The 24,031-nt window shown below is 43.1% G+C and overlaps 1 protein-coding gene and 1 long non-coding RNA gene across 21 annotated transcripts in view; one reads left to right on the top strand and one right to left on the bottom strand.

Annotated features, from left to right (window-relative positions):
- Nucleotides 1-24,031, top strand: part of Cpeb3 (cytoplasmic polyadenylation element binding protein 3) — a 188,280-nt gene that overhangs the window by 10,366 nt on the left and 153,883 nt on the right. For 12 of the 20 annotated variants that reach the window (XR_003952770.1, NM_001290827.1, NM_001290828.1 and 9 more), the window contains exon 2: nt 22,270-23,288. Coding sequence is in view for 19 of the 20 variants with exons in the window: in NM_001290827.1 (NP_001277756.1) it covers nt 22,281-23,288 (1,008 nt within the window). In the remaining variant the exon portion in view is untranslated. Of the gene's footprint in view, nt 1-17,733; nt 19,348-21,172; nt 21,720-21,887; nt 22,191-22,269; nt 23,289-24,031 lie in introns of those variants that run through there. The other 8 variants (XM_030250842.1, XM_006526831.3, XM_030250839.1 and 5 more) reach the window with 6 other exon arrangements.
- A330032B11Rik (RIKEN cDNA A330032B11 gene) lies at nt 714-23,412 on the bottom strand. Its single transcript, NR_045329.1, has 3 exons — nt 23,222-23,412; nt 21,179-21,240; nt 714-2,379 (listed from the first exon to the last, which is right to left on the bottom strand). It is a non-coding gene; the product is annotated as an RIKEN cDNA A330032B11 gene (long non-coding RNA).

Genomic DNA, 24,031 nt, shown 5'->3' with positions numbered 1-24,031 from the left:
TATTTTATTTGCTGATGAAATGATCTTATGTTTTAAAAACTCAAAGGAGCCGACTCTGCTCTGTCTTTCTGCTGCTCCCTGTGAGGGGAGCACATGCCTGTGCTGTGAGGGGAGCACGCCTGTGCTGTGAGGGGACACATGCCTGTGCTGTGAGAGGACACATGCCTGTGCTGTGAGGGGAGCACATGCCTGTGCTGTGAGGGGAGCACATGCCTGTGCTGTGAGGGGACACATGCCTGTGCTGTGAGGGGAGCACATGCCTGTGCTGTGAGGGGAGCACATGCCTGTGCTGTGAGGGGAGCACATGCCTGTGCTGGGGGTGTGCCTTTCCTCCTGAGAACCTCTCCCTTTGCCTTTGTGTTTAAAGTCTATTAAAACATCTTTAGACCTGGAGAGATGGCTCAGCAGTTAAAGCACTTACTGCTCCAGAGATTCTGAGTTCAATTCCCAGCAACCACATGGTGGCTCACAACCATCTGTAATGAGATCTGACGCCCTCTTCTGGTGTGTCTGAAGACAGCTACAGTGTACTCATATGTACACTGTAAATAAATAAATAAACAAATCTATTAAAAAAAAAAACACCCCACAACATCTTTAATGAGGCCTGGCATGGTGGGGCTCAGGAAGCATAGGTGGGTATTCTGTGAGTTCAAGGCTGGCCGGGTATATATAGTAAGACCCTCTCTCAGAACAGAATAGAACAAAACAGAACACTATGAAAACTTTAATGAAAAAAATCTCAAGGAATTGCACAAAACACATATTAGAACCAAAATGCAAGTTTAACAAGATTGCAAGTTATAAGATCAAAATGGAAGATCTATTGTATATCTGTATATTAGCAGTGACCAATACAGGAATAAAAGTAAGAAAAAGTAGTTGTATTTATAAAAACATCAAAAGGAACACACTAAGAATGGGAATACAGCTCTGCGTGTAAAATACTTTCTAAACATGCACAGTACCCTAGCTTTAATCCCTATCACCACATAAACCTGGGTGTGGCAGTGTATGCTACTAGTCACAGCACTGGGGAGTTGAGGCAGGAGGATTAGAAGTTCAAAGTTAGCCTCAGCTATATAGTGAGTTCAGGGTTAGTTGGGCTACGTGAGAACAGTGACATTGGGCTGGCAAGATGGCTCAGTGGGTAGAAGCACTGGAGGGACTCCTTTCCAATCCTAGGTCCCAGGGTGCGAGGAGAGAAGTAACTGCCTCGGTATGTGCACCTCGGCATGCATGCATCCATACTCACTCACTCACATGCCAAATGTACATACAAAGAAGATGGTAAATGAAAATACAACACAAAGGCATCAGCTTAACAAAAGCAGTGAATAACATCTGAAAACTAAGCCATTAGACATCCAGTAAATGGAAAGAGTTCATCAAAGATTGTGTGCGCGAGTGTGTCAGTGTGTGTGTGTGTGTGTGTGTGTGTGTGTGCCATGACAGGTGTTTGGAGCCCAGAGAGTCACTTTTACAAGTTGGTTCTCTCCTTTGATGATGTGGGTCCTGCAGATCCTGAACTCAGGTTATTAAAGTTGGCAGGGATTGCCTTTAGCTGCTGGGCCTTCTTATTGGTGTCGATTTCCTGATTTTAAAGCTCACTAAAATACCACAATATGAAGATGGTATAATAGTGTTGTAAGGTGTTTTGATTAGTGGACCAGGAAGTCTGGAATTAAGTCCTGACATTCCGATGGTCAGGTTATTTTCAACAAGGGCACCAGAATAATCTAATAGGCAGAATGGATATATTTCCATTTCAGCTAGGCAGTCCATGCAAATGAATGGCATTGGACTCTTACCTCACATTACAACAAAAATTAACTAAAAATTGATTAAAAAAAACCAAAAGTTAGAGCCAAAAGTATAAAATATGTAGAAGAAAGTATAACTTTAATTTTTTCAAACCTTATTTTTTTAAACATTTTTAAGACTTATTTATTGTTATATGTAAGTACACTGTAGCTGTCTTCAGACATACTAGAAGAGGGCATCAGATCTCATTACAGATGGTTGTAAGCTACCATGTGGTTGCTGGGATTTGAACTCAGGACCTTTGGAAGAGCAGTCAGTGCTCTTAACCGCTGAGCCATCTCTCCAGCCCCAAACCTTATTTTTAATTATGGTTCTTAAACCGCCCTTGTAGCCCACCACCCACCAGAGGTAGTGGAAAAGAAAGAATACAGGGGTGTGGGGGGTTGGGAGGGGAAGTGGACCTGTTTAGAAAGATTCTTTGTAGTGACCCCATCTGCATTGTCTGGAAATCGGCAGTTCAGTTCATAGGTTAGCAGGCAGTGGCAGCTCAATCCATTCGAGATACACCAGCAGTCAAGTTCAGTAGAGTTGGGTTAGCAACAGCAGTGACAGGATCTACAAAGAGACAGCCAGGCCTCAGCCTGGCTAAAGTCAGCAGGAGGGACCAGGAGGGACACCAGGAGAAGTTGTTAGTTGTGCGTCTCTCTCAGGGAAGTGAAGCTCAGTGAAGACATGAGACCCACAAGCATTGCACAGTTACTGTACCAGCAAAGCCAAGCTCTGCCAGCCCATGAAGTCCTAATTATACCCTGCAAACATCACGTGTCCTCCATGTGCCTTGACTTAGCACATGCATCCAATCAGCCTGAGACCGCTCAAGTGGCAAGAAACTGCAGCACACCACTAGAAGTTTTTTGGTGTGTTTCTCTCTATGGAGTCCTGACAAATGCAGCTCAACTGTGCAATATAAGGTGGACAAATACATGTGTGTTGCTAGCAAAAAATTCTTCATGTGACCTTTCACGTGCTTGCTTTAGCAGAATATCCTCTCTTCTGTGTCTGCTTCAGTGAAGTTCCTTCATAAATCTGCCTTAGCCTTTTATACCTGTGTCCACTTTAATGAAATGTTCCTTCACGTGTTTGCCTCAGCAAAACAGCATCCAATCCACTTTCCAAAGAACCATTAAGTTTCTACTTCAAGAAAGCATAAGCAAAAGCATAAGCATAAATGCCCAGGACCTGGGACCAGACTCTGCTTTCTCACAGATGACAACACCACCACGAGTGAGAACAGAAGAACAAACTGGGCTTAATCAAAATTAACAGCTCTTATGCTGGAAAGGAGGGGTTTTAGTCAGATATATATACATATATATATATATATATATATATTTTTTTTTTTTTTTTTTTTTTTTTTTTTTTTGGTTATGAGGAATACCCGAGACAGTCTAGCTTTGGTGATCCATGCCTGTAATCCCAGCCCTTGGGAAGTAGAATATCAAGTATTCAGATATGGATCACCACACGTGGTCTTTGTGCTGCTTTATTCTTTTTTAAGCTTTATTTTATTTTGTTTGGATGTATGTAGGTATGTGCACCACATAGGTGCATAGTGCTCATAAAGGTCAGATGAGGGCACGGGATCCCTGGAACGCGAATTATGGATGGATGGATGGATGTGTGGTACTGGGAGTCAAACGCTCTGCAAGAGCAGCCAGTGCTCTTCACTGCTGAGCGTTTATCTCATAGCATCATCATCATCATCATCATCATCATCGTCACTCTCTGTCTCTCTCTCGTTTAAAGAGGATTTTAATATTGATACTTAATTGACTAAATATTTCCAATAATAGTAATGAGAACAATTCCTGACTTACATAGAATGTTTAAGAAACTTATTATATATTCTCCTCATAGTTTTGTCCTTGGAGCTGTAATTGAGCAGATCAAGCTTCTAAAGTCCTAAGTTTAAGGTTAGGCACAACAGAGTAACCTTGTCATTTGATCTTCCGTGCGCATAAGAATGTCATTTAGTGTGCTAGTTAACAGCACAGCAGTGTATGGCTATTCTGTCAGTCAGTGACACGGGGCATCCGATTCTGCTGCTCTGCTGCTTGTACCACGGTGTCTCATGGCATACAGTTTCTGTTTCTTCTCATTGTTAAAATCCACTAGGAGGAGATTACAGCTCCAGGCATACACACATTACACACAACTCCATAAAACCAACATTGCTAGAGATTGGACCACAGATTAACCCCAACTCTGAAGTTGAGGGTGATTTTAATACTCTACTTTCCCCAATGGACATGTCTTCCAGATCAAACAAACCAACAACAAGAAGCCAGAAACACCATCGTAAAATAACATAATTGACTCAAAAGTCCTTCTAGATGTCCATAGAATATTCCACTCCACATTATAGAATACACCTTGGTCTCCATGAAAGTTTCTTTAAAATGGACTCATGGTGTTGTTTTGCTGTTAAGAGGTGGATCCTGTCTGGTGGAAGTAGGTCTCCGGGGCAAATGGTCCAATGGACGTGATTCCTACCCGAGTTCTGACTGTGCTCTCTGCTTCCTGTTCAATACTATGGGAGGCATTCCTGCCACATGCTTGCTGTGAGCTCTGTAATGCCGTCCCTGCTATGATTGACTAAACTGATGAAAACATGAGCCAAAATAAACCTTTCCTCCCTGAAGTGCTTTCTGTTAGGTTATTTTGGTCACAATGAAGCAGAAGTAACTAACACAGAAAATTGGCCACTCAATAACTGACTAAACCTGAGCATGTGGTTCACAGCCTTTGGGGTTGTTTGTTTTTGAGCAGTTTGGTGATTGGGGCTAGAGAAGCTGCAGAATGTTGTAAGAGCTTAATAGGCCCCTGGTTATGTTCTGTCTCTATGTGCTCAGAGTGCTTTAGACAGGGCACCTCAGAACAGTGGAGATATGTTTGCTGCTGTTTCTAATAAAGACAGCAAGGGCTTTTGGAAGAAATGTTCGGTCCTAACTGCAGCAGGAAAAGGACCTAAGTCAGGAATATCCAGTCACAAAGGGAAGTTGTTCAAGTTGATTGTGTTTGACATACATATGTAATCCCCGAATCTAGGATGCTGCGGCCGAACCATATAGTGAGTGCACAGGGAAGAGAAATGTTCAAAAACTGACGGGGTAGGCTGGCAAGATGATTCAGAGGGGAGGGCACTTGCTGCTGCCAAGTACTGGGATCTTAGGAGGAGGTCCAAAATTCAAGGACTGTCTCAATTATATAGGGAGTCTGAGGCTAACTTGGGCTACATGAGACCCCCACTTCAAAAAAACCAAACCAAACCAAACCAAAAATGCTAGGAAAGTACTATACAACTGAGCTATGTCCTCAGCCCCTTGTGTGTATGTGTGTTGGCATATGTATATGTTTTGGTGGGTGCCGGAGCAGGCCTGAGGTATAGGGTCCTCCAGAGCTAGACTTCCCTGAGGTGGTGAAATAGGATTCCTCACCAGGACATGGGATTCACCAATTAGGCTAGGCCAGTAGGCCCCAGGAATCCTCCCATCTCTCTTTCCCCAACATGTCCCATCATGCCCCACTTTTTATATGGCTGCTATGAACAGAACTCAGGTCCTCTGGAAGAGCAGCAAGTGACCTTAGCTGTTGAGCCATTTCTTCAGCCGTTATCTAGCATTCCTAAGCCTGAATTTCCTTAAAACAAAACAAAACAGGCAGGGATGGTTCAACAGTTAAAGTCACTGGCTGCTAAACTTGATGATCTGAGTTCAATGCCCAGGACTCTGGTGCTGGAGGGAGAGAACTAGCTTGCTAGCTCTGTCTCTCTCCCTCCATCCCTCCTTCTCTCCCTTCCTCTATCCCCCCCCCCACAATAAATATGAAACAAACTTGAAAGCTCCAGCAAAAGAATGACGACTTTTATTATTTGGGGTGATGTGAAGATTAACTCCCTAAGACAGTGGTCCTCAACCTTCCCAGTGCTGTAACCCACTTGGATAGTTCCTCTTGTTGTGGTGACCCCAGCCATAAAAGTCTTGTCTGGCCTTTTCCTTTTCCTTTCTTTTTGTTTTTAAGATTTTACTTATTTTATGTGAGTACACTGTAGCTGTCTTCAGACACACCAGAAGGCATTGGATCCCATAACCGATGGTTGTGAGCCACCATGTGGTTGCTGGGAATTGAACTCAGGACCTCTGGAAGAGCAGTCAGTGCTCTTAACCTCTGAGTCATCTCTCCAGCACCAATTATTTTCAATGCTACTTTATAACTGTCATTTTGTTTCTGTTATGGGTCATAATGTAAACATTTTTGAAGATAAAGGTTTGCCAAAGGGGTTGAGATCCACAGGTTGGAAACTACTGCCCTAAGGCATAAGGCCTTCTTATGTGATGTTAGCTATTATAAACATCACTAACGGATGGTGAAGAAACTCTCTATACGTAAAAGTTTAAAGCTAATAAACAAAAAAGAAATAGAAACTATTAAGAATATCTGCATTCTGTGGTGGTTGAAGTCATTCCTCATACTTTGTTTTCTCCTCCAGAAGTAGGAAATACAGTCTGTAGGACGAAGCGGTACAAGAAGTATCTGGAGCCAGATGTGGTGGTGTATGTCTTTAATTCAAGAGCGGGGAGGCAGAGGCAGGTGAATATCTGGGAGTTTAAGGCCAGCCAGGACTATATAGTAGATCTCAATTAAAAAGAAAGAAAGAAAGAAAGAAAGAAAGAAAGAAAGAAAGAAAGGAAGGAAGGAAGGAAGGAAGGAAGGAAGGAAGGTAGGTAGGTAGGTAGGTAGGAAGGTAGGTAGGTAGGTACCTGGCTAGTAGGGTCCTATTTTTGCACTAGTGAACTGACTCACATGGCTGGTGGGTGATATCAGTGTTAAGTAGGAAGGAGAGGAAGGGCAAAGAATCTTTCCCCAGTATAGCAGCATTTCTAGGCAGCTCAACTGCCTTCCAGTATTAACGGTAAACATTGACTTTTAGTTTGTTAAAAATGCTTTTATACATACTAACATCATTTTGGATATCTAGATACAGCAGTGGTTAAAATTGTCTCCATTTTATTTTTAGAGGAAGCTCACTAAGAAACTGGAACTTGGGCCTTTCGGGCATGTTGTCTATGTATAAGTTCAGGCACCTTTGCTTCCCAGAGTTACAACCTGTAACTGGCCTGGTTGCTTAGTCAGGTCATCAAAGTCATGTGGGGAGCTGAGGCAAGAGGAGCACCAAGTTCAAGGTCTACCTGGTCTACAGAGTGAGCTCAAGGCCAACCTGGGCTGGCCTCAAATTCCTGGGCTCAAAGACTCCTCTTGTATTAGTCTTTTAGTGCTTGGAAATACGAGGTCCACCACTGCTCCTAAAGAGATTTTTAGGAAGACGAGGGTATTGCGTTCTCTGCAAGAGGACAATGGGCCGGGTAGGAACAGAGTGCTGCCTGCTTACTTGTTACTGTTAGGACCAGGCAAGTGGTAGTGGGAATAACTGTGCTTATACAATCAGATGGAGATATATTTTCTTTGTTTATTTTTGAGGTAGGGTCTCATTTATTTCAGACTTAACTCAAACTCACCAGGGAGCCAAGGCCATCCCTGAATTACTGACCCTTTTGTGTCAGCCTTCTGGATGCTGATATTGCAGCCATGTGCTACCATGTCTGATGAGAATTAAATTTGATAATCTCATGCCCTTTCCACATGTCAGCTCTTACAATATTAAGTTGACCCCCTACTACTGTGATAATGTCATTTTCTGTTTAGCATTTTGGCAGGTAGTCTATTCTTCCCCCCACCCCCCGCCCCCCAAATGGTGGTAGAGATAGTCACCACACATATTTGTTTCTCAGATTCCCCCAAGAAGGTATCAGAGTCAGGTATGGTGGCACTTACCTGGAATTCCAGCCCTCAGGAGGCTAAGATAGGAGGCTTGTGAATTTGAAGTCTGTTTGGGTCATTAGGATAATACTGTCTCAAGCAAACAAACAAGCAAAAAAAAAAAAAATGTAAAAACACCTCTGGATTTTGGTTCATATGGTTAAAGCAAAACCCTAAGGAAGCCAATCTTCAATACTAGACAAAGATGGCCTACCATAAATGAAACTACTACATGAGTTATAGTGTGAGTAACAAAAGTGACAGGTGGCATTTACCTTTAAGCCAGCATTCAGGAGGCTGAGGTAGGTACACCTATAAGTTAACTCAAGGCTAGCCTGGCCTGTATATTGAGACCCTGTCCCAAAAACAAACAAAACTCACACGTCAATTAAGAGAATTAAATTATCATTTCTTCTTGATCCTTCTACATGATGGAGATCAGATCCAGGGTCTCCCAACACCCTAGGGAAAGTCCAGATGTCCTGTGTAGGAACTGTTTTATACCCTTCTGAACTTAGCCCTGACTTTCCCATTGTTGGGAACACTCATATATTCATGCATCCTGTTTGGATTGTCCCTTCAGGATGCAGCTCTTCAATAAGATTCATGTCCTTGCTTAGAAGAATATGGGCTGGATTTCAGTCCCTACTGCTCACTTTCTGGTGCTGAGGGGCATATTCTACAGCCTGTGAAAGGGAAAGTGAGGGCTCTGTGCAGTCTAGTTACTGCATAAGCATTAGCATCACGTCAGATTATAAAAGTAGAGGAGTTTGGGAAAGTCCAATTCCCCATGTAAGAAAGGCACAGATACTATACAGACACTACTTTGGCACCAAATGAGAGGATCCAAGGGCTACCTGGACAGACACATGGACCTTGTCCTTGTTGTGATGATTCCTGTGACTCATCAGGTTCCTGTAGAACCTGCTAGTTGCTGGCTGCCACTGTAGACATGGTAGCAAAGAAAAGGTTGCTTCATTGCCTGTAGTCTGACTACCTCTTCTCCCAATCTATTAAGACAAATCAGTTGTCTTTTTACTTTTAGACCAGGCCTCCTGGGGCCCAGGCTGGCCTTGGGCTCACTACGGGATTGAAGATAACCTTGAACTTTGGATCCTCCTGCTTCCTTCCACCTCTAGTGCTGGAATTATCAGGATGTGCCGTTGCACTGGGCTTTGATGAGTCGTTTTCTGGGAGATAGTCATGCTTATTTTAGGACATCCCACAGAGAGACTCTCTTGCCATGGATAGAATCTGGTTTTCCTACAACTTTGTATCCATGGTAGAAAGAGAAGTTGCTAAACCACCATTTGCCTTCTTTCTTCACCTCTAAAGGTCAAACTGCTTCTGTGGCTGTGTGATTTGGGGAGGAAAGGATTGCAAGGGTGAATGAAATGAATTAAGACAGATGTGGTGCTACAGTTCTGTAGTTCCAACATTCAGAAGATTGAGGAAGGAGGATCGGGAGTTTAAGCATAGCTTGGACTACACAGGCAGTCCCAGGCCAGTCTGAACTACATGGTCAAACCTTGTTTCAAAAATAAAGTAAAAAACAAAGAAGAAAAATATTTTTATTTCAAAACCAAAAAAAAAAAAAAACTAAATTAATATGTGGAAAGCAGCTAGCATTGTGTCTAGCACATAATGTAAGCTCCATAAATATTAACTGCAAAGCCTGGCCTGGTTGGACAGGCAGGCCACACCAATCACTCAAGAGGGCTGAGGCGGGAAGACCACAAATTCAAGATCAGCCTAGGTTAATGAATGAGTCCAAGGCCAGCTTGGACAACCTAGTGAGGCCCTTTCAGGTGAAAAGGCTGAGTTAGATGTCCTCCTACAGATGACTGGATAAAGGAAATATATTACCTATATAGCTCTAAAGGACAAAATTATATCATTTGCAGGAAAAGGGATAGATCTGAAGATTATCACATTAAACCAACAGGCAGCAGGGTTTAGTGGTACACTCCTGGAACCCTAGGGAGACTCATGGTTCTCAGTAGACTAGCTTGCTTAGAGTAGGGATGATGCTACCTGGAATCATAGGTTGGGACTAGATAGAGTCCTGAATTCTAGGGTGAGTGTTTGACCATACCCTATAGACAGCAGTGTAAGTAAGACAAGATGTAACTGGAATAGATAGATGGAGGAAATCCTTAAATCGCATCAAAGTCATAGCTTCAGCTTCTGCAGTGGAAGGTGAAGTTATGAAAGCTTATAAAATCCCTCCAAAGCCTGTCCCTTGAGGGTTCCTCTCGGTGTCAAGTTTATGACTACAACTTCTTTTTTCCTGTCCTGGGGTAAACCTGGGGGTCGTATTCATGCTAGACAAACAACATCCTGCTCTTGAGCGGCTTCCCAGCTCTTGCTTTGCTTTAGATAGGTCTTACTGTATAGCCCAGGCTATCCTTAAATTCAAGATTGTTCTGATTTAACCTCTTGAGCTTTGAAGTATACCTGGTTTGTGAAGCAACTTTTGAACAACATTTCAAATGAAAGGTTGAAACTGATAAGAGTTTTAGCCAAGTGGGGCTGGCACACACCTTTAATCCCAGCACTCGGGAAGCAGAGGCAGGTAGATTTGAGTTTGAGGGTAACCTGGTCTCCAACAGAGTGAGTACCAGGACAGCCAAAGGCTACTCAGAGAAACAGTCTCAAAAAAGAAAAGAAAGGAAAACAAAACAAAAAACCCTAGGAATTTAACATAGGGTTTGGTAGGTAAATACCTCATTACTGAGCTATAGACCCAGCCTCTAGAATAATTAAAAGCTGGTATGATTAAGAACTGTGTAGAATTTACTTCTCTGAAGTTTTGTGAAGGGATACATAGTCTTGGCTGGGCTTAGTAGTGAATGCCTATACTTGGAAACAGGGGCAGGAAGATTGCTACAAGTTAGAAGCTAGTGTGGTATGCATAGTGAATTCTAATCCAGCCAGTGGCTATTGGAGACTCTCTCAAAACTTAGTGTGTGATGGGGAATTCTATCAAGACAGCTCAGTGGGTGAAGGCACAGGCCACCAAGCCTGTTGGATCTGAGTTTGAGCCTAAGCAAAGAGAATGAACTCCTTTTGTTTTTGTTTTTGTTTTTGTTGTTGTTGTTTTTTGTTTGTTTGTTTTTTGAGACAGGGTTTCTCTTTATAGCCCTGGCTGTCCTGGAACTCACTTTGTAGACCAGGCTGGCCTCGAACTCAGAAATCCACCTGCCTCTACCTCCCAAGAGCTGGGATTAAAGGCATGTGCCATCACGCCCCGCGAGAATGAACGCCTTTAAGTTGCCCTCTGACCACATAGTGATTTTTATTTCAGTGCTAGGCATTGAACACGGAGTCTTGTTAGATAGGCACCCCTTTACTGAGCTATAGACCCAGTCTCTGGAATAATTAAAAGCATGAACTGGGTAGGATTTATTTCAGTCCTCCTGCATTTGCCTCCGAAGTGGTGGTCGTATAAGCCTGTGCCACCATGCTCAGCCTGTTTTCTGTTTTGGAATAGGTAGGGTCTTTAGTAGCCTAGGTTGGCTTGCAGCTCACTGTGTAGCTCAGAATGATCTTGCGCTCCTGATCTTTTTGCCTCTACCCCCTGACTTGGGACTGCAGGCTTGTGTTACTATGTGTGGATTTTCTGAGACTCAAAATAAATCACAAGGGGAACAGTAGGAGAGGAAGAACACTTAGCTAGCATGTGTAGGGAGGGCCCTTCACTCAAGCTCCAGAATGGCATGAGAAACCTTAACGCAGTGGGTGAAGTACTTGCTGTTCAACTAGGACCTGAGTTCAGATCTGTGGAACTCATGCAAAAGCCTGGTTATGTTTGTGAACAGTGACTTGGATCTAGAATCCCAGTGCTCCTAGTGTACACTAAGAGGTGGAGACTGCATCCCTTAGAAGCTTGTCTGAGCTAGTCTGCTATACACAATGGCAAACATGAGAGAGGTCCTTCCTCAAACAAGGTCAGAAATAAGGACCTGGGTTACCTCTAATCTCCACATGCCATGACATCTGTATAGCTGCATTCTTATGTGAACATCGCCCCCCCCCCCATCTCTGTCTTTCTGTCTCCTCATGTGAACACCTCACCCCTTCCTTCATTCCTTCCTCCCTCCCTCCCCCCCCTCTTTCTTTCTTTCTTTTGGGGAGAGGTGGGAGGGGAGGCTGGAGACATGGTTCACCTCCACTGGGGCTGCTCTTCTGGAGGACCTGGCTCTGAGTCTCAGAACTCACATGGTGATTCCCAACAGTCTTTAACTGCAGCTGTTTGCAATGCAGTTCTAGGGGACCTAATGCTCTCTTCCAGCTATGCATACAGGCAAAACACCTATGTGCATAAAATATTAAAATAATAACAATAGAAAATAAAGACATATCTAGCAAGTTAGCAATAGGTTTTATTATGGAATTTTCATATCTAAGTGTGATTATACTTTGTTCTAATTTCTCCCTCTCCTCTGTCGTGTTTATTTATTCATTTTTGAGAACGGATCTTTTGTACCTCAGGCAGCCACAAACTCACTGTGTAGCTGAGGTGGTCCTTTGAACTCCTGGTCCTTCTGCCTCACCTCGCAAGTGTTGGAACTCCATGCATGTATCGTCATACCTGGCTCATTTGATGTCTCAGAGGTTCTTCTCTGGTAGAAGTCTAAAGTGATGGAACCTTACTTAAGGCATTTGTTAGCACATATGAAAACTTTAATTTTCTCCTTCTTTAGTGAGTAAGTCCTTCTTTAGAAATATGGTTCAAGGAAACAATTGGTTTAGAAAACAGTAAAACCCTAGAAACAAATACCCTACAGCAGGAGAAAGGGTGGACTAGTCATACTAAAATCATGTTATGCTCATTACACGTAGTATTTTTGAAATACATTGAAAAGTAAGAATTTTTCTTCATCTACTGTAACTTGAAAAAAATTCTCTCAATCTTCATGAGGGAAATCCTACCTTTTTCTTTGATTGGTCAACAAACTCCCATCCAGCACCTATACAGTGGCACCAAACCAAGAACAGACTTGTAAGCAAAACATACAGGGACTATTGTCCTGGAAGCACACTGTGCTACAGGGAGTGGGGCAGTTCTGTCCACATGGTCAGGGTAAGCTTCAGAGAGCAGAAGTGAATAGAAGCAGGTTATTCAGAGGTAGAAAGGTATTCCAGGGTAAAGGCAGAGACATCGTTATGGAACTGCCAACGTTGGCATGGCTGGGGGAAAAAGTAGAAGAATTTTATAGCTTATTTTTTAGCAAAAAGAATAGTTTCATGAAGGCGATTCCATGGAAAACCCACATGTAAATGATAATTCAAGATTTAGTATGGAAGCCACATTTGAAAGGTATGAGAGACATATATATTATATTACTGTCGGTAGTTAAGGGACAGGATTATATTGGCTGAAAAGAAAGAGGAAGGGATGCAAGCAGAAATTGAGGAGGCAGAATGAACAAGTTTTAGTGACCAATTAGACTCCCTCAGTAAGGGAGAAGAGGAAGGACAGAATCCTGTCCAGATTCTTATCTTAACACTGAATAATGAGACTGAGGGCAGGACCATTAAACAGGATAGGTCAGCCACCAACATGGTTATATAGCAAGTTCCAGGCAGCAGGTGGACACACAAACTACACACAAACAGAAACCTGTTTACTTTTTTAGTGTTAGACTAAAAATCCACATAGTGAAAGAGTATATACAAAATCATCTCTCTCTCTCTCTCTCTCTCTCTCTCTCTCTCTCACACACACACACATACACACACACACACATCTATCTCTGTATTCCAATGAAAGGCTTTTAATCTGAGTTTATAGAGGGTTCTTACAAATCAACAAGGGTAGAGATGAGACTTTGACAACAAAAGAATTAAAGTGGACAAAGGGATGTGAAAAGATGCTCTGCCTTACTAAGGAGAGAGGTAATTCAGATGTGTTCCCCAGGGATTTAGAAAGTTGGATATTAGGGGCTGGTGAGATGACTCAGCAGGTAAGAGCAACGACTGCTCTTCTGAAGGTCCGAAGGTCCTGAGTTCAAATTCCCAGCAACCACATGATGGCTCACAACCATCCTGAATGAGATCTGACACCCTCTTCTGGTGTGTCTGAAGACAGCTACAGTGTGCTTATGTATAATCATAAATAAATCGTTGGGCTGGAGCAAGCAGGGACTGAGCAAGCGGGGTTGACCGGAGCAAGCAGAAGTCCTAAAAATTCAATTCCCAACAACCACATGAAGGCTCATCTGTACCATCTGTACAGCTACAGTGTATTCATATACATTAAATAAATAAATCTTCAAAAAAAAAAAAAGAAAGAAAGAAAGAATCTAAGTCTTAAAAAAAAGAGAGAGAGGGGGCTGGTGAGATGGCTCAGTGGGTAAGAGCACCCGACTGCTCTTCCGAAGGTCCAGAGTTCAAATCCCAGCAACCACATGGTGGCTCACAACCATCTGTAAGGAGATCTGACGCCCTCTTCTGGTGTGTCTGAAGACAGCTACAGTGTACTTACATGTAATAAATAAATAAATCTTTAAAAAAAAAGAGAGAGAAAAAATTGGATATTATGTCACCTACTTTGTACCCCCAGATGTATCCACAGAGCTCCCCATACCTCATATCCAGGTCAAATGCTTTTGCTGAACTCTACAACTCTGTTTAACAACTTCTCTGAGGGTCTTTCACTATTTCATCCCTCTTGCTTTAGCCTCCAAAATGCTGGGATTGTAAGCACAGGCCAGTAGGTCCAGTAGCAAACAGATTCTTTTTCCCCCCACCTCCAAATAGAATTTCTCTGTGTAGCCCTGGCTGCACAGGAATTCTCTCTGTAGATAGGGCTGGCCTTCATCTCAGAGATCTGCCTGCCTCTCCCTCCTGAGTGCTGGGATTAAAGTCGTGCTCCACCACACCTAGCGAAGCATAATCTTAATTAGTCCAGCTTGTTAATTTTATTTATGGCTATCATTTTTGTGATTTGTTTTAAAGGACTGATGGGGCTGGAGGTGTAACTCAGTGGTCAGAATATGTCCTCAGTGTATGTGAGCTTAGATTCAATCCTCTACCCAAACAAGTACATTGTTGTTTACCTCAATGCTGTGAAGATATTCTTCTAGATCTTTTCTTCTTTTTTTTTTTTTTTTTCTTTTTTTCTCATTTGGTACTGGGGATCTGTCCCAGGGCCTTGAACATGCTAGGCAAACAGTGTACCACTGAAATATATTCTCAGTTCTGGATTATGTTTCTAAACTTTTTTAATACTTTAAAAATTAGTATATATTCATTGCACGAAACAATGGGCATTATTACACCATTTTAATATGCATATATTATATACTTTGACTATATGTACTCCCTATGTATTACTCTTTCTTAGTCGTTCTTCTAAATTTTTGCATTATTTATTTATTTATTGTTGTTTAGCTTTCTTTTGTTGGTTTTTGAGACAGTTTCTCATGTAGCCCAAGCTGCCTAGGAACTTAATGTGTAGCTAAGGAAGACCTTGAACCTCTAGTTCTCTTGCCTGTGGTAGTCACCTAGTGTAATTATCCTTCTAAGTGAAGTGTAGTTTATACTAGAATTTTGGCTGTTCTATATAAATATATCCTTTATCTAAAAATCCACCCATTTATCCACTTCTCTATTTATATATGGAACTGGGAATGGTGGTGCATATCTATTAATTTCAGTTCTCAGAAGGCAGCCTGTGTTCACTCTTATTCTGCCAATGCTGTTCCTAGATACCCGAGAAGCTGAGACAGGAGCACTACTTGAGCCCCTATGTTTGAGACTAACCTGAACAACATAGTGAGACCCTCATGTAAAAGGAAAGAAAAAGCTTACACACTGTCCATGTTTATTTATAAGCAGTGTGGTGCTAGTAAGGAGAGAGGAACGCAGCCCAGAAAGATGTACGTGAGTGTGCTGTTTCATGCCTGGGAGGCAGAGGCTCAAGGCTAGTCTGGGCTACAGACATCCTGTCTCAAAAAATGTATTTGACTATTTTGGTTAAATAAAAAATGAGGTGCTAGAAAGATGGCTCAGTGGGAAAGGCATGTGCTATACACCTATCTCGAGAAGCCATGAACACGATAGGCTGGTATGGCAGCTTGCCTGTGGTTCTAGAGCTTAGGAGACTGAGTAAGCAGGCTTGGAGTAAGCAGGCTAGTTGGACCAGCAGAATTAGCCATCCTAGGATCAAGTGTGAGGCTAGTCTTTGCCTCAATATAAAGTGGAGAACAATAAAAACAACAAAACCAGTGTCAATCTCTGGCCTTCACATGTGTGATTATACATGCAGTCATGAATACCACACACACACACACACACACACACACACACACACACACACACAACACCCAATATTTGATTATTGAGAGAGAGAGAGCCTTTGTCCTTGCTGAGGGTCTTGGTATGTATTCTTTGGTATTCTTGCTTGAGCTATGTTCTTTTTGGGTCTAAGTGTTCATTTTAGGGGGAAAAAGCAAAGATTAATTACTCACTCTTAAGTACAGTAAGTTTCCAGCCAGTGCTCATTATCACTCATCAGAGTTTATCTTTTTTTAGCCTGTGAATTACCAGTAGATCTGCACTTGAGGTTAGTTGGATTACTAAATGTTCAAGTAAACTGTTTCAAACATGCATCTGAATGGTTAAAAAATAGATAAAACCTTTTGGGGGGTGGTACAAGGTAGTGAGCTAGGCAACAAAGTCTCTATAGTCAAGGCTGGAGCTAGTATGAATCCTCCGGTGTCAGCCTCTGATGTGTTGGGATTACAGACATACACCACTGCACTTAACTTTTACCTAAATTATTAGGGTTGGTTTTTTTTTCTTATATAACTTCCTATTCCTTAAATAACTGGACAGAGAGTTTGAGGATGTGGCTTAGTTGATGGAGCTTGCTCAGCACACGTGAAGCCCCGAGGTCATTCCAGCACCGTATAAACTAGACGTGGCAGTGCATCATTTAGTCGAAGCCAGAGGTCAACTTCAGGTTGCTTCTTCAGGAGCAGTCTGCCATTTTATTTTCTGGGGTAGAGATGGGTGGGGACATGTAATCCTAGCACATGAGATGGGGAGGAAAAGGAAGGAGGACCTGAAGTTCAAAGTCTGCTTTGGTTACATGGCAAGTTGCAGGCTAGGCCAGACCTTGACTCAAAACAAAAACAATCTGTGTGATGCCCGCCCACACCTTTGATCTCAGTAACTGAGAGGCAGAGGTAGATGCATCTCTCTGAGTTTGAGGTTAGTCTGGTCATAGAAAATATTAGACCAGCCAAGGCTACACAGTTAGACCCTTTCTCAAACAAAACCAAACCAAAAACTCACTGCAACAACAATACCAACAAACCCAAAAACAAAAGGAAGGAATGACAAACAAAATAACTAGACACAAAGTGTCTGATAACACTGTCCTTTTAATTTACAAGTTAGGAAGGGAAATAGAAAATTGTGACTGTTGTAAATGATACTTGGTGTTTTCAAGTCTAAGTCATTAAGTGATGCTCACTCTGAACCCCATGGATGAACCGCATGAAACCAGATCGCACAGAAGCATTACCTTGTGCCCATGTGAGAGCAACCTTAGCTTGAGCTGTTGCTTTCAGGAGCGAGACACAATGACAGTTGATGCTAATGTTGCAAGATCTGGCCTTGGAAAGATTAGGTAAAAATAGGGGAAATCAGATACGAAGTTAATAAAAAAAAAAGTAAAGGCTCTGTGTGGTAGCAACTATTATCTTGTCACTTGGGAGGTAGAGACAGGAGGATCAGAAATTCAAGAGCATCCTCAGCTACATAGCAGGTTCAAGGCTAGCCAGGACTACACAAACTTCTGTTTCAAAGCAACCAAGTATCTCCCCAATACAGTTCTCCCTAACTAGTACCTGCATATGTGTGTGTGTGTGTGTGTGTGTGTGTGTGTGTGTGTGTGTGTGTGTGTATGTATGTCATTGTCCAATGAGTTATATGCCTAACGTTTTAAGTTACTTACTAATTAGTATGTGATCAAATATTATTTTGCAGTGAAAGAATTGAATTTTATTTGATTACTATATCAATAATGCAAGTTACACTTTCATTTTACTAGGTAAAAATAAAGTGTGTTGAATCAGAACATACAGGTAGAATTTTTTTTTGCATGTGTATATGTATGAGAGTTTATATATGTGGGGGTTATACACATGTGTCTATATATGTGTGTATAACTTAGTTGAAGCCAGAGGTCAACTTCAGGTTGCTTCTTCAGGAGCAGTCTACTATTTTATTTTCTGGGGTACAGAGAGGTGGGGACATGTTAGAGTGGCCCTAGGTTGTGGCCAAAATGGAAAGACTGGGAGGCCAAGAGCCTACAGTACTTGGTTATCTTAGGCAGCCTCCCATCTAAGTACTAACTAAGCCTTGCTTAGATGAGAAGAGATAGGTTGAGGTCAGGGTAACATGGCCATAGACGTTTTTAAAGACTACCTCTCAACTTGGACTAGGCTTGCCTATTACGCTAGGCTGGCCAGCAAGAGAGACCCAGGGACTCCCCAGTCTGGGTTTATAAGAGTGCTATGCTGCCATGCCTAGGTGTTTGTTTGTTTGTTTGTTTGTTTATTTTTAAACATGGGTTCTGGGGATCTAACTCAGGTTCTTATACATTTGTGCATTCAGGGCAAAGACTTTATCAACTAATTTATCTCCTCAGCCCTTTTATGGTTTGTGTATAGCTCTGGCTGTCAGAACTCCCAGCCTGGGATCCCAGTGCTGGGATGTGGGCTTTGCTCATCCAGTAAAAAATTAAATACAAAGAAATCCTGAACTGGGTGTGGTGGCACAAACTTCTAATTCCAGCACTAGGGAAGCAAAGGCAGGAAGATTGGTCCACTTTTGAAGCCTGCTTGATTTACACAACCAGTTTCCAGACAGCCAGGGGTGCATACATAGGGAGGCCCCATCTCCATCCATCGGTTGTGGTACATAAGGTGTCCAGCATTGGTGATTAAAACGGATTTTTGTCTTCAAGGTCAGTAGTACATTTAGTATTAAGGTATACTTAAAGATTCTGTATTAAAAGTGTTTCCTTTAGGCAGGTGTGGCAGTACATATCTATAATCCCAGCTTTTAGGAGGTCGAGGCTGGAGGATCCAGATTAGCCTAGTGTATGTAGTCTTGTCTTGTCTGCTGTGCCAGGAAAGCAGCAGGGATGGGGGCTTTAAGTGTTTTCATTCCCTAGTAGTTCTCCATCTATTCTTTTTCTTCCACACCCTGATCTCTTTCTCTCGGCTAGGGTTCCTATTGCTGGCTACCCAGGCATTACCATCATAATACCATTTAAGGTAGCTCTGCTGGATCTATTTATTCCGAGTCTTACAATCTACTTTCTCTTTTAGCCTTGCTTCCTAAATCAAGTTGACAATCCAGTTTATTTTTCCTTCTTTTATTTCAACAACTCCTGATTTATGTTGGTTAGGAAGCGATAATATAATCCGGGCACAAACTCTCCCCCTTGGAATCTGTATTTACGAGGCTTCCTCCTTTCCTGACTGAACGTGCTGAAGCCGGGCAGAGGCAGAGTACCGTGTGAAGGACTTCAGCCCCCACAGTTCTCTGTGTGCGCATGCCCACTCTTCTTACAGTTGTCAAAGTGCTTTTCCAGAGCGGTCACATAATCAACCCGAAAGAAGAAATAAATACTATTCATTTTTTTTTCAATTTTATCGATCTTTAAAAACTGGACACTTAAAGGTAACTGCTGCTATGAATTTGTTACTTGAAATTGGGCAATTGCATGTAAAAGCCGGTCTATTGTGTGCGGTGGGGGAGGGGAAACAGGAATCTATTTCTCAGACTTTGCTATATATAAGCAAAGAAAAAAAAACCTCCAAATCAAATTATACAGGCAGTTATTTAAGGATGTTACATATTGACTTTGTAAATTTTATATTAGTCACTGACTTAGCTTTTGTTTAAAAGATCATATTAAAAGGTGGGTCTTGACCTTGACCGAGTGAATTTAATACAGAAAGTTAAATTTGTATTATTTTTAAAGAGCATTCTGAAAAACATGGAGTGTTTTGTTAGAATATTTTGAGAATTTAATGTTATAGTGTTACTATTAATTAAAGCCATTATAAAATATTCTAAGCCTAGGTTACTTTTTGGCTTGGGGTTTTAATGCAGTTTAAGCTAAAGGCATTAACAAAAGTGTTGACTACAAGCAATGAGAATAGCTGGGTGATACTAAAATTATAATCCAGTACATATTTCAGCCATGATGATAAAGCTATTGTAAAGAAAGTTCTAGCTTATCAAAGCACTCAAATTCCAGAGGTACAATGGTCTACTGCAGCACCGTAAGGAGGAGGTAGGAGATGACTCTGTGACCACCCTCTTTGGCAGGGATGGAACTTCGTGCTGTCTGACTCCAAGGTCCACTCTCCTCTCTGTGCTCTATTTATAACACTAATCAAAGCCATTGTTCCAGATAGAGGGAACTGAGGAAAAGAAAAGCAATCTGAAGCAGGCTTTATTGATAGTAGCAGGCAATCCCTGGTGCATGCTCTATTATACTGGGCTGGGTTTTTTTTTTTTTTTTTTTTTTTTTTTTTAGGAGAGGGGAAGAGAGGAATAAAAAGGAAAGTAAGGCGGCTGAGAGAAGTGGTGTTTCCTGAAGCTCACTATGCTCTTCGTATATAAAACTTTGAAAGATGGTATCTGTTAAGTACTTTAATCATAGCTTTAATAAAAAAAGAACTGTGAATCCAACTTCTTGTCTGTTATCCTTTGTGTAATAGTTAAGAGCGATACCACCTCCATTTTAAGAGTTGTTATTTTGAATAGTCCAAAGGCAGAACTGTTGTGTGTGTGTCTGAATGCCCTTTACAAATGTCCCAAGGAAGATGCTTCTCCAGTATATGAGTTAATTAACTATATTAAATATATTAATAACTTTATTGCAATTATACTGAATCATCATCTAAAAATAATTATATGTTTGGTCATAGCTCCTTTAAAATTTCAAAATATTTGTTTGCAAGGTCTCAGCCCTGTAATATTCAGATATTTAAAGCAATTAAACATATTCTGAGACAAGCTCATTCAATGATAACTACATGCATGGAAATCTCTTGGTTTTGAATGATTACTGTTTTCACCCTTGAGTAAGAAAACAGGTTGTATGACATAGGTGAATATAGCCCTGCTATGTGAAGTGGAAAATACCATACACTCCTTATATGGCTAAATGAAGCAGTGAGGGTAATGCACTATAATTACAATGTATGAGAATTTGGGACTTTGTACTCCTCTATTTTTAACAGTTGCTAGCATATGGTAATTCAGGGTCGTCAAACCATAGTCTTTCATTGCTAATACTAGTGATAAAAGAATGGATTCTAAATTTGCCAGTCTTGTGACCGAGGCAGCAGCAGGAGGATTCAAAAATGAAAATCTGGCAACCCCAGAATTATCTTGACTGTCTACTTAAATCTCAGATGCATTTTTAAAGTCCCGCCCCCTCTCCATCTCACAGACTCCCTCCCCTCCCCTCCTCACTCCCCACCTTCCTCCCTCTGACCTCAAATCCAAGCAGAAGCATTTCTCCACTCTGCAGAGAATTTCTCAGGCTCCCGTAGAGACCTGAAATGCCAAGAAGCCAGTAAATCACTTGGGCGGCAGAACTGGAGAGGAGAAAATCGGAGAATAAGCAGAAAACCCACAATCCTTAGAGTAATAAGAAGCAAACACTTCTAAACGTTTCAGTAGGTTTTTTTCTTTTCTTTTACTTCTTTTCTTTTCTTTCTTTCTTTTTTTAAAGTCAGGTTTCTTATATACCAGGCTGGACTCGAACTGGCTAAATAGTTAAGCCTGACCTTGAATTTTTGATCCTTCTGCCTCTCCCTCAGAGTACTAGGATTTCAAGCATGCGCCACCACGCCCGGCGATTTTCATTTTTCTAAAAACTGAGGTTTCTTTTATATTAAAACGTCTCCTAACAAAATGGAGTAGCTGCCGCTACGGAGAGGCCAGAGAATGATTGTGCAGCTGAGTTCTTCCAACAAATGCCAAAGATTTTGTCTCTCGAGGTTCGCTGCAGCCAAATGAAACAATCATCCGAGGCAAGAAGGCAGTTTGCTAATCAAGAGGGCTAAGTCGGCTTAAAAAATGGTTTCTAAGTGCTCCAGCTGGGGAAGGGGGAAAGAGGGTCGTGTACCAAGTCTTTTTAACCTTGCTGAAGGACGCAGCACTATTTATTGACGTATGCAAATAACTGGGGGAGGGTGGTGCTTGGGAAAAAACAGGAACCAGAATCAGTTTCTCATTGCAGGGTGAACGCTCTGAGTTCCGGTGAAGGGAAAAGAGACGTGGCGAAATTGCTGTCTTTCTGTCTTATAAGCACATCTCTCACTAACACAGAAAAGGGGCCGAGACGTCAGAAAGGGTGAAGACGCTCTCACAGTATTTTTAGAGACCTTGCTCGATCCCTCCAGCTCCCCCCACCCCCCTCCCAGCCCGACTTGTTCTTCTAAATGCGAGATTATGGATTTGCATTGCAATTGGCTAGTGGCGGTGGCACTGGATTTTCGCAAGTAAAACACCCGCCCGCTTCAGTGAGGGGCATTCATGATCACACTGACAATAACGCATCTCTCTTTCTTCCCGTTTCAGCTGCGCAAACCATGCAGGATGATTTACTGATGGACAAAAGCAAAACCCAGCCCCAGTCTCAGCAGCAGCAGCGGCAGCAGCAGCAGCAGCAGCAACAGCTCCAGCCCGAGCCCGGCGCAGCTGAAGCCCCGTCCACGCCCCTCTCCTCAGAGATCCCCAAGCCCGAAGACAGTAGCGCAGTGCCGGCCCTCAGCCCCGCCTCGGCTCCGCCAGCCCCCAACGGCCCCGACAAGATGCAGATGGAGTCGCCGCTCCTGCCGGGCTTGAGTTTCCATCAGCCCCCTCAGCAGCCGCCGCCGCCGCAGGAGCCCACGGCGCCCGGAGCGTCGCTGTCGCCGTCCTTCGGCAGCACCTGGTCCACAGGCACTACAAACGCGGTGGAGGACAGCTTCTTCCAGGGGATCACCCCAGTCAACGGGACCATGCTCTTCCAAAACTTCCCGCACCACGTCAACCCGGTCTTCGGAGGCACCTTCTCGCCGCAGATCGGCCTGGCGCAGACCCAGCACCATCAGCAGCCTCCACCGCCCGCGCCGCAGCCGCCGCAGCCCGCGCAGCCCCCGCAGGCGCAGCCCTCGCAGCAACGCCGCTCGCCCGCCAGCCCCAGCCAGGCGCCCTATGCGCAGAGGAGCGCCGCTGCCTACGGCCACCAGCCCATCATGACCAGCAAGCCGTCCTCATCCTCGGCGGTCGCGGCTGCTGCGGCCGCGGCCGCTGCCTCTTCGGCCTCGTCCAGCTGGAACACGCACCAGAGCGTGAACGCCGCCTGGAGTGCTCCGTCCAACCCGTGGGGTGGCCTGCAGGCGGGCCGAGACCCTCGCCGCGCGGTCGGCGTGGGCGTGGGTGTAGGTGTGGGGGTACCCTCCCCGCTTAACCCCATCTCGCCGCTCAAAAAGCCCTTCTCCAGCAATGTGATCGCTCCACCCAAGTTCCCTCGTGCAGCCCCGCTCACCTCCAAGTCCTGGATGGAGGATAACGCTTTCCGGACCGATAATGGTAACAATCTGTTGCCTTTTCAGGTAAAGTCCCTGTGCTCTTGCACACTCCTTCTTCTCGCATGTTTCTCCCCTCTTCCTAGTTATTTTAATTGGTCCACTCGCTGTTATTTAGAAGGCACAGCAAATTCCAGCACCCTCCAAATCCTCTGGTTCACCGGGTCCATTCCATCCAATCTGGGTGGGGGTGGGGGCGAAGTTGAGTGGACATTGTGACTGCTTGAGGGTAGGAAAGGGCTTTTTTCCCCCAGTTCATTTCCTCCTTCACTGTGCTTGTGCTTTTTATTTTGGCCTTCTTTGACAAATTAAGCCGCAAGTGTATAGTCAGGTGCGGGAGTAGTCCCAGGAGGAGTAGGCTGAGATTCCTATCATTTTAAGTAGCTACACATTTTCAGGTTACGCAATACTAGGCTCAAGGTGCGGACCAAAAGCCATTCACGCCCAAATCACCCTGGTTTGTTAACAGCCTTTGAGTGGTGCTATTTCAAATAGTTGCCTATGCCCAACTAAACTAATGTGAACCCATGTGTTTATGTCTAAGGTGCTGGAATCATTAATAATCAGCATATTGCCCTGGCAGGAAAATTACGAGTGTGAGAATCCAATGAATACCCGGAACTATAAGGGATCGAAGTGGAAAGAGTGGAAATTTTAGGGAGAACTAGTCCCATGTTACTTAAAAGAAGGTTTAAAAAAAATTTTTCCCCCAGAGGAGAGAGACAATAGGACACGACCTTCAGAGCCATATTGCAATGGAGTCTATTTGC

The sequence above is a fragment of the Mus musculus genome, chromosome 19 (assembly GCF_000001635.26).
Source record: "Mus musculus strain C57BL/6J chromosome 19, GRCm38.p6 C57BL/6J".
NCBI lineage: Eukaryota > Metazoa > Chordata > Mammalia > Rodentia > Muridae > Mus > Mus musculus.
The sequence above is the reverse complement of the archived record's forward strand: the minus strand, read 5'-3'. Positions and strand labels throughout refer to the sequence as shown.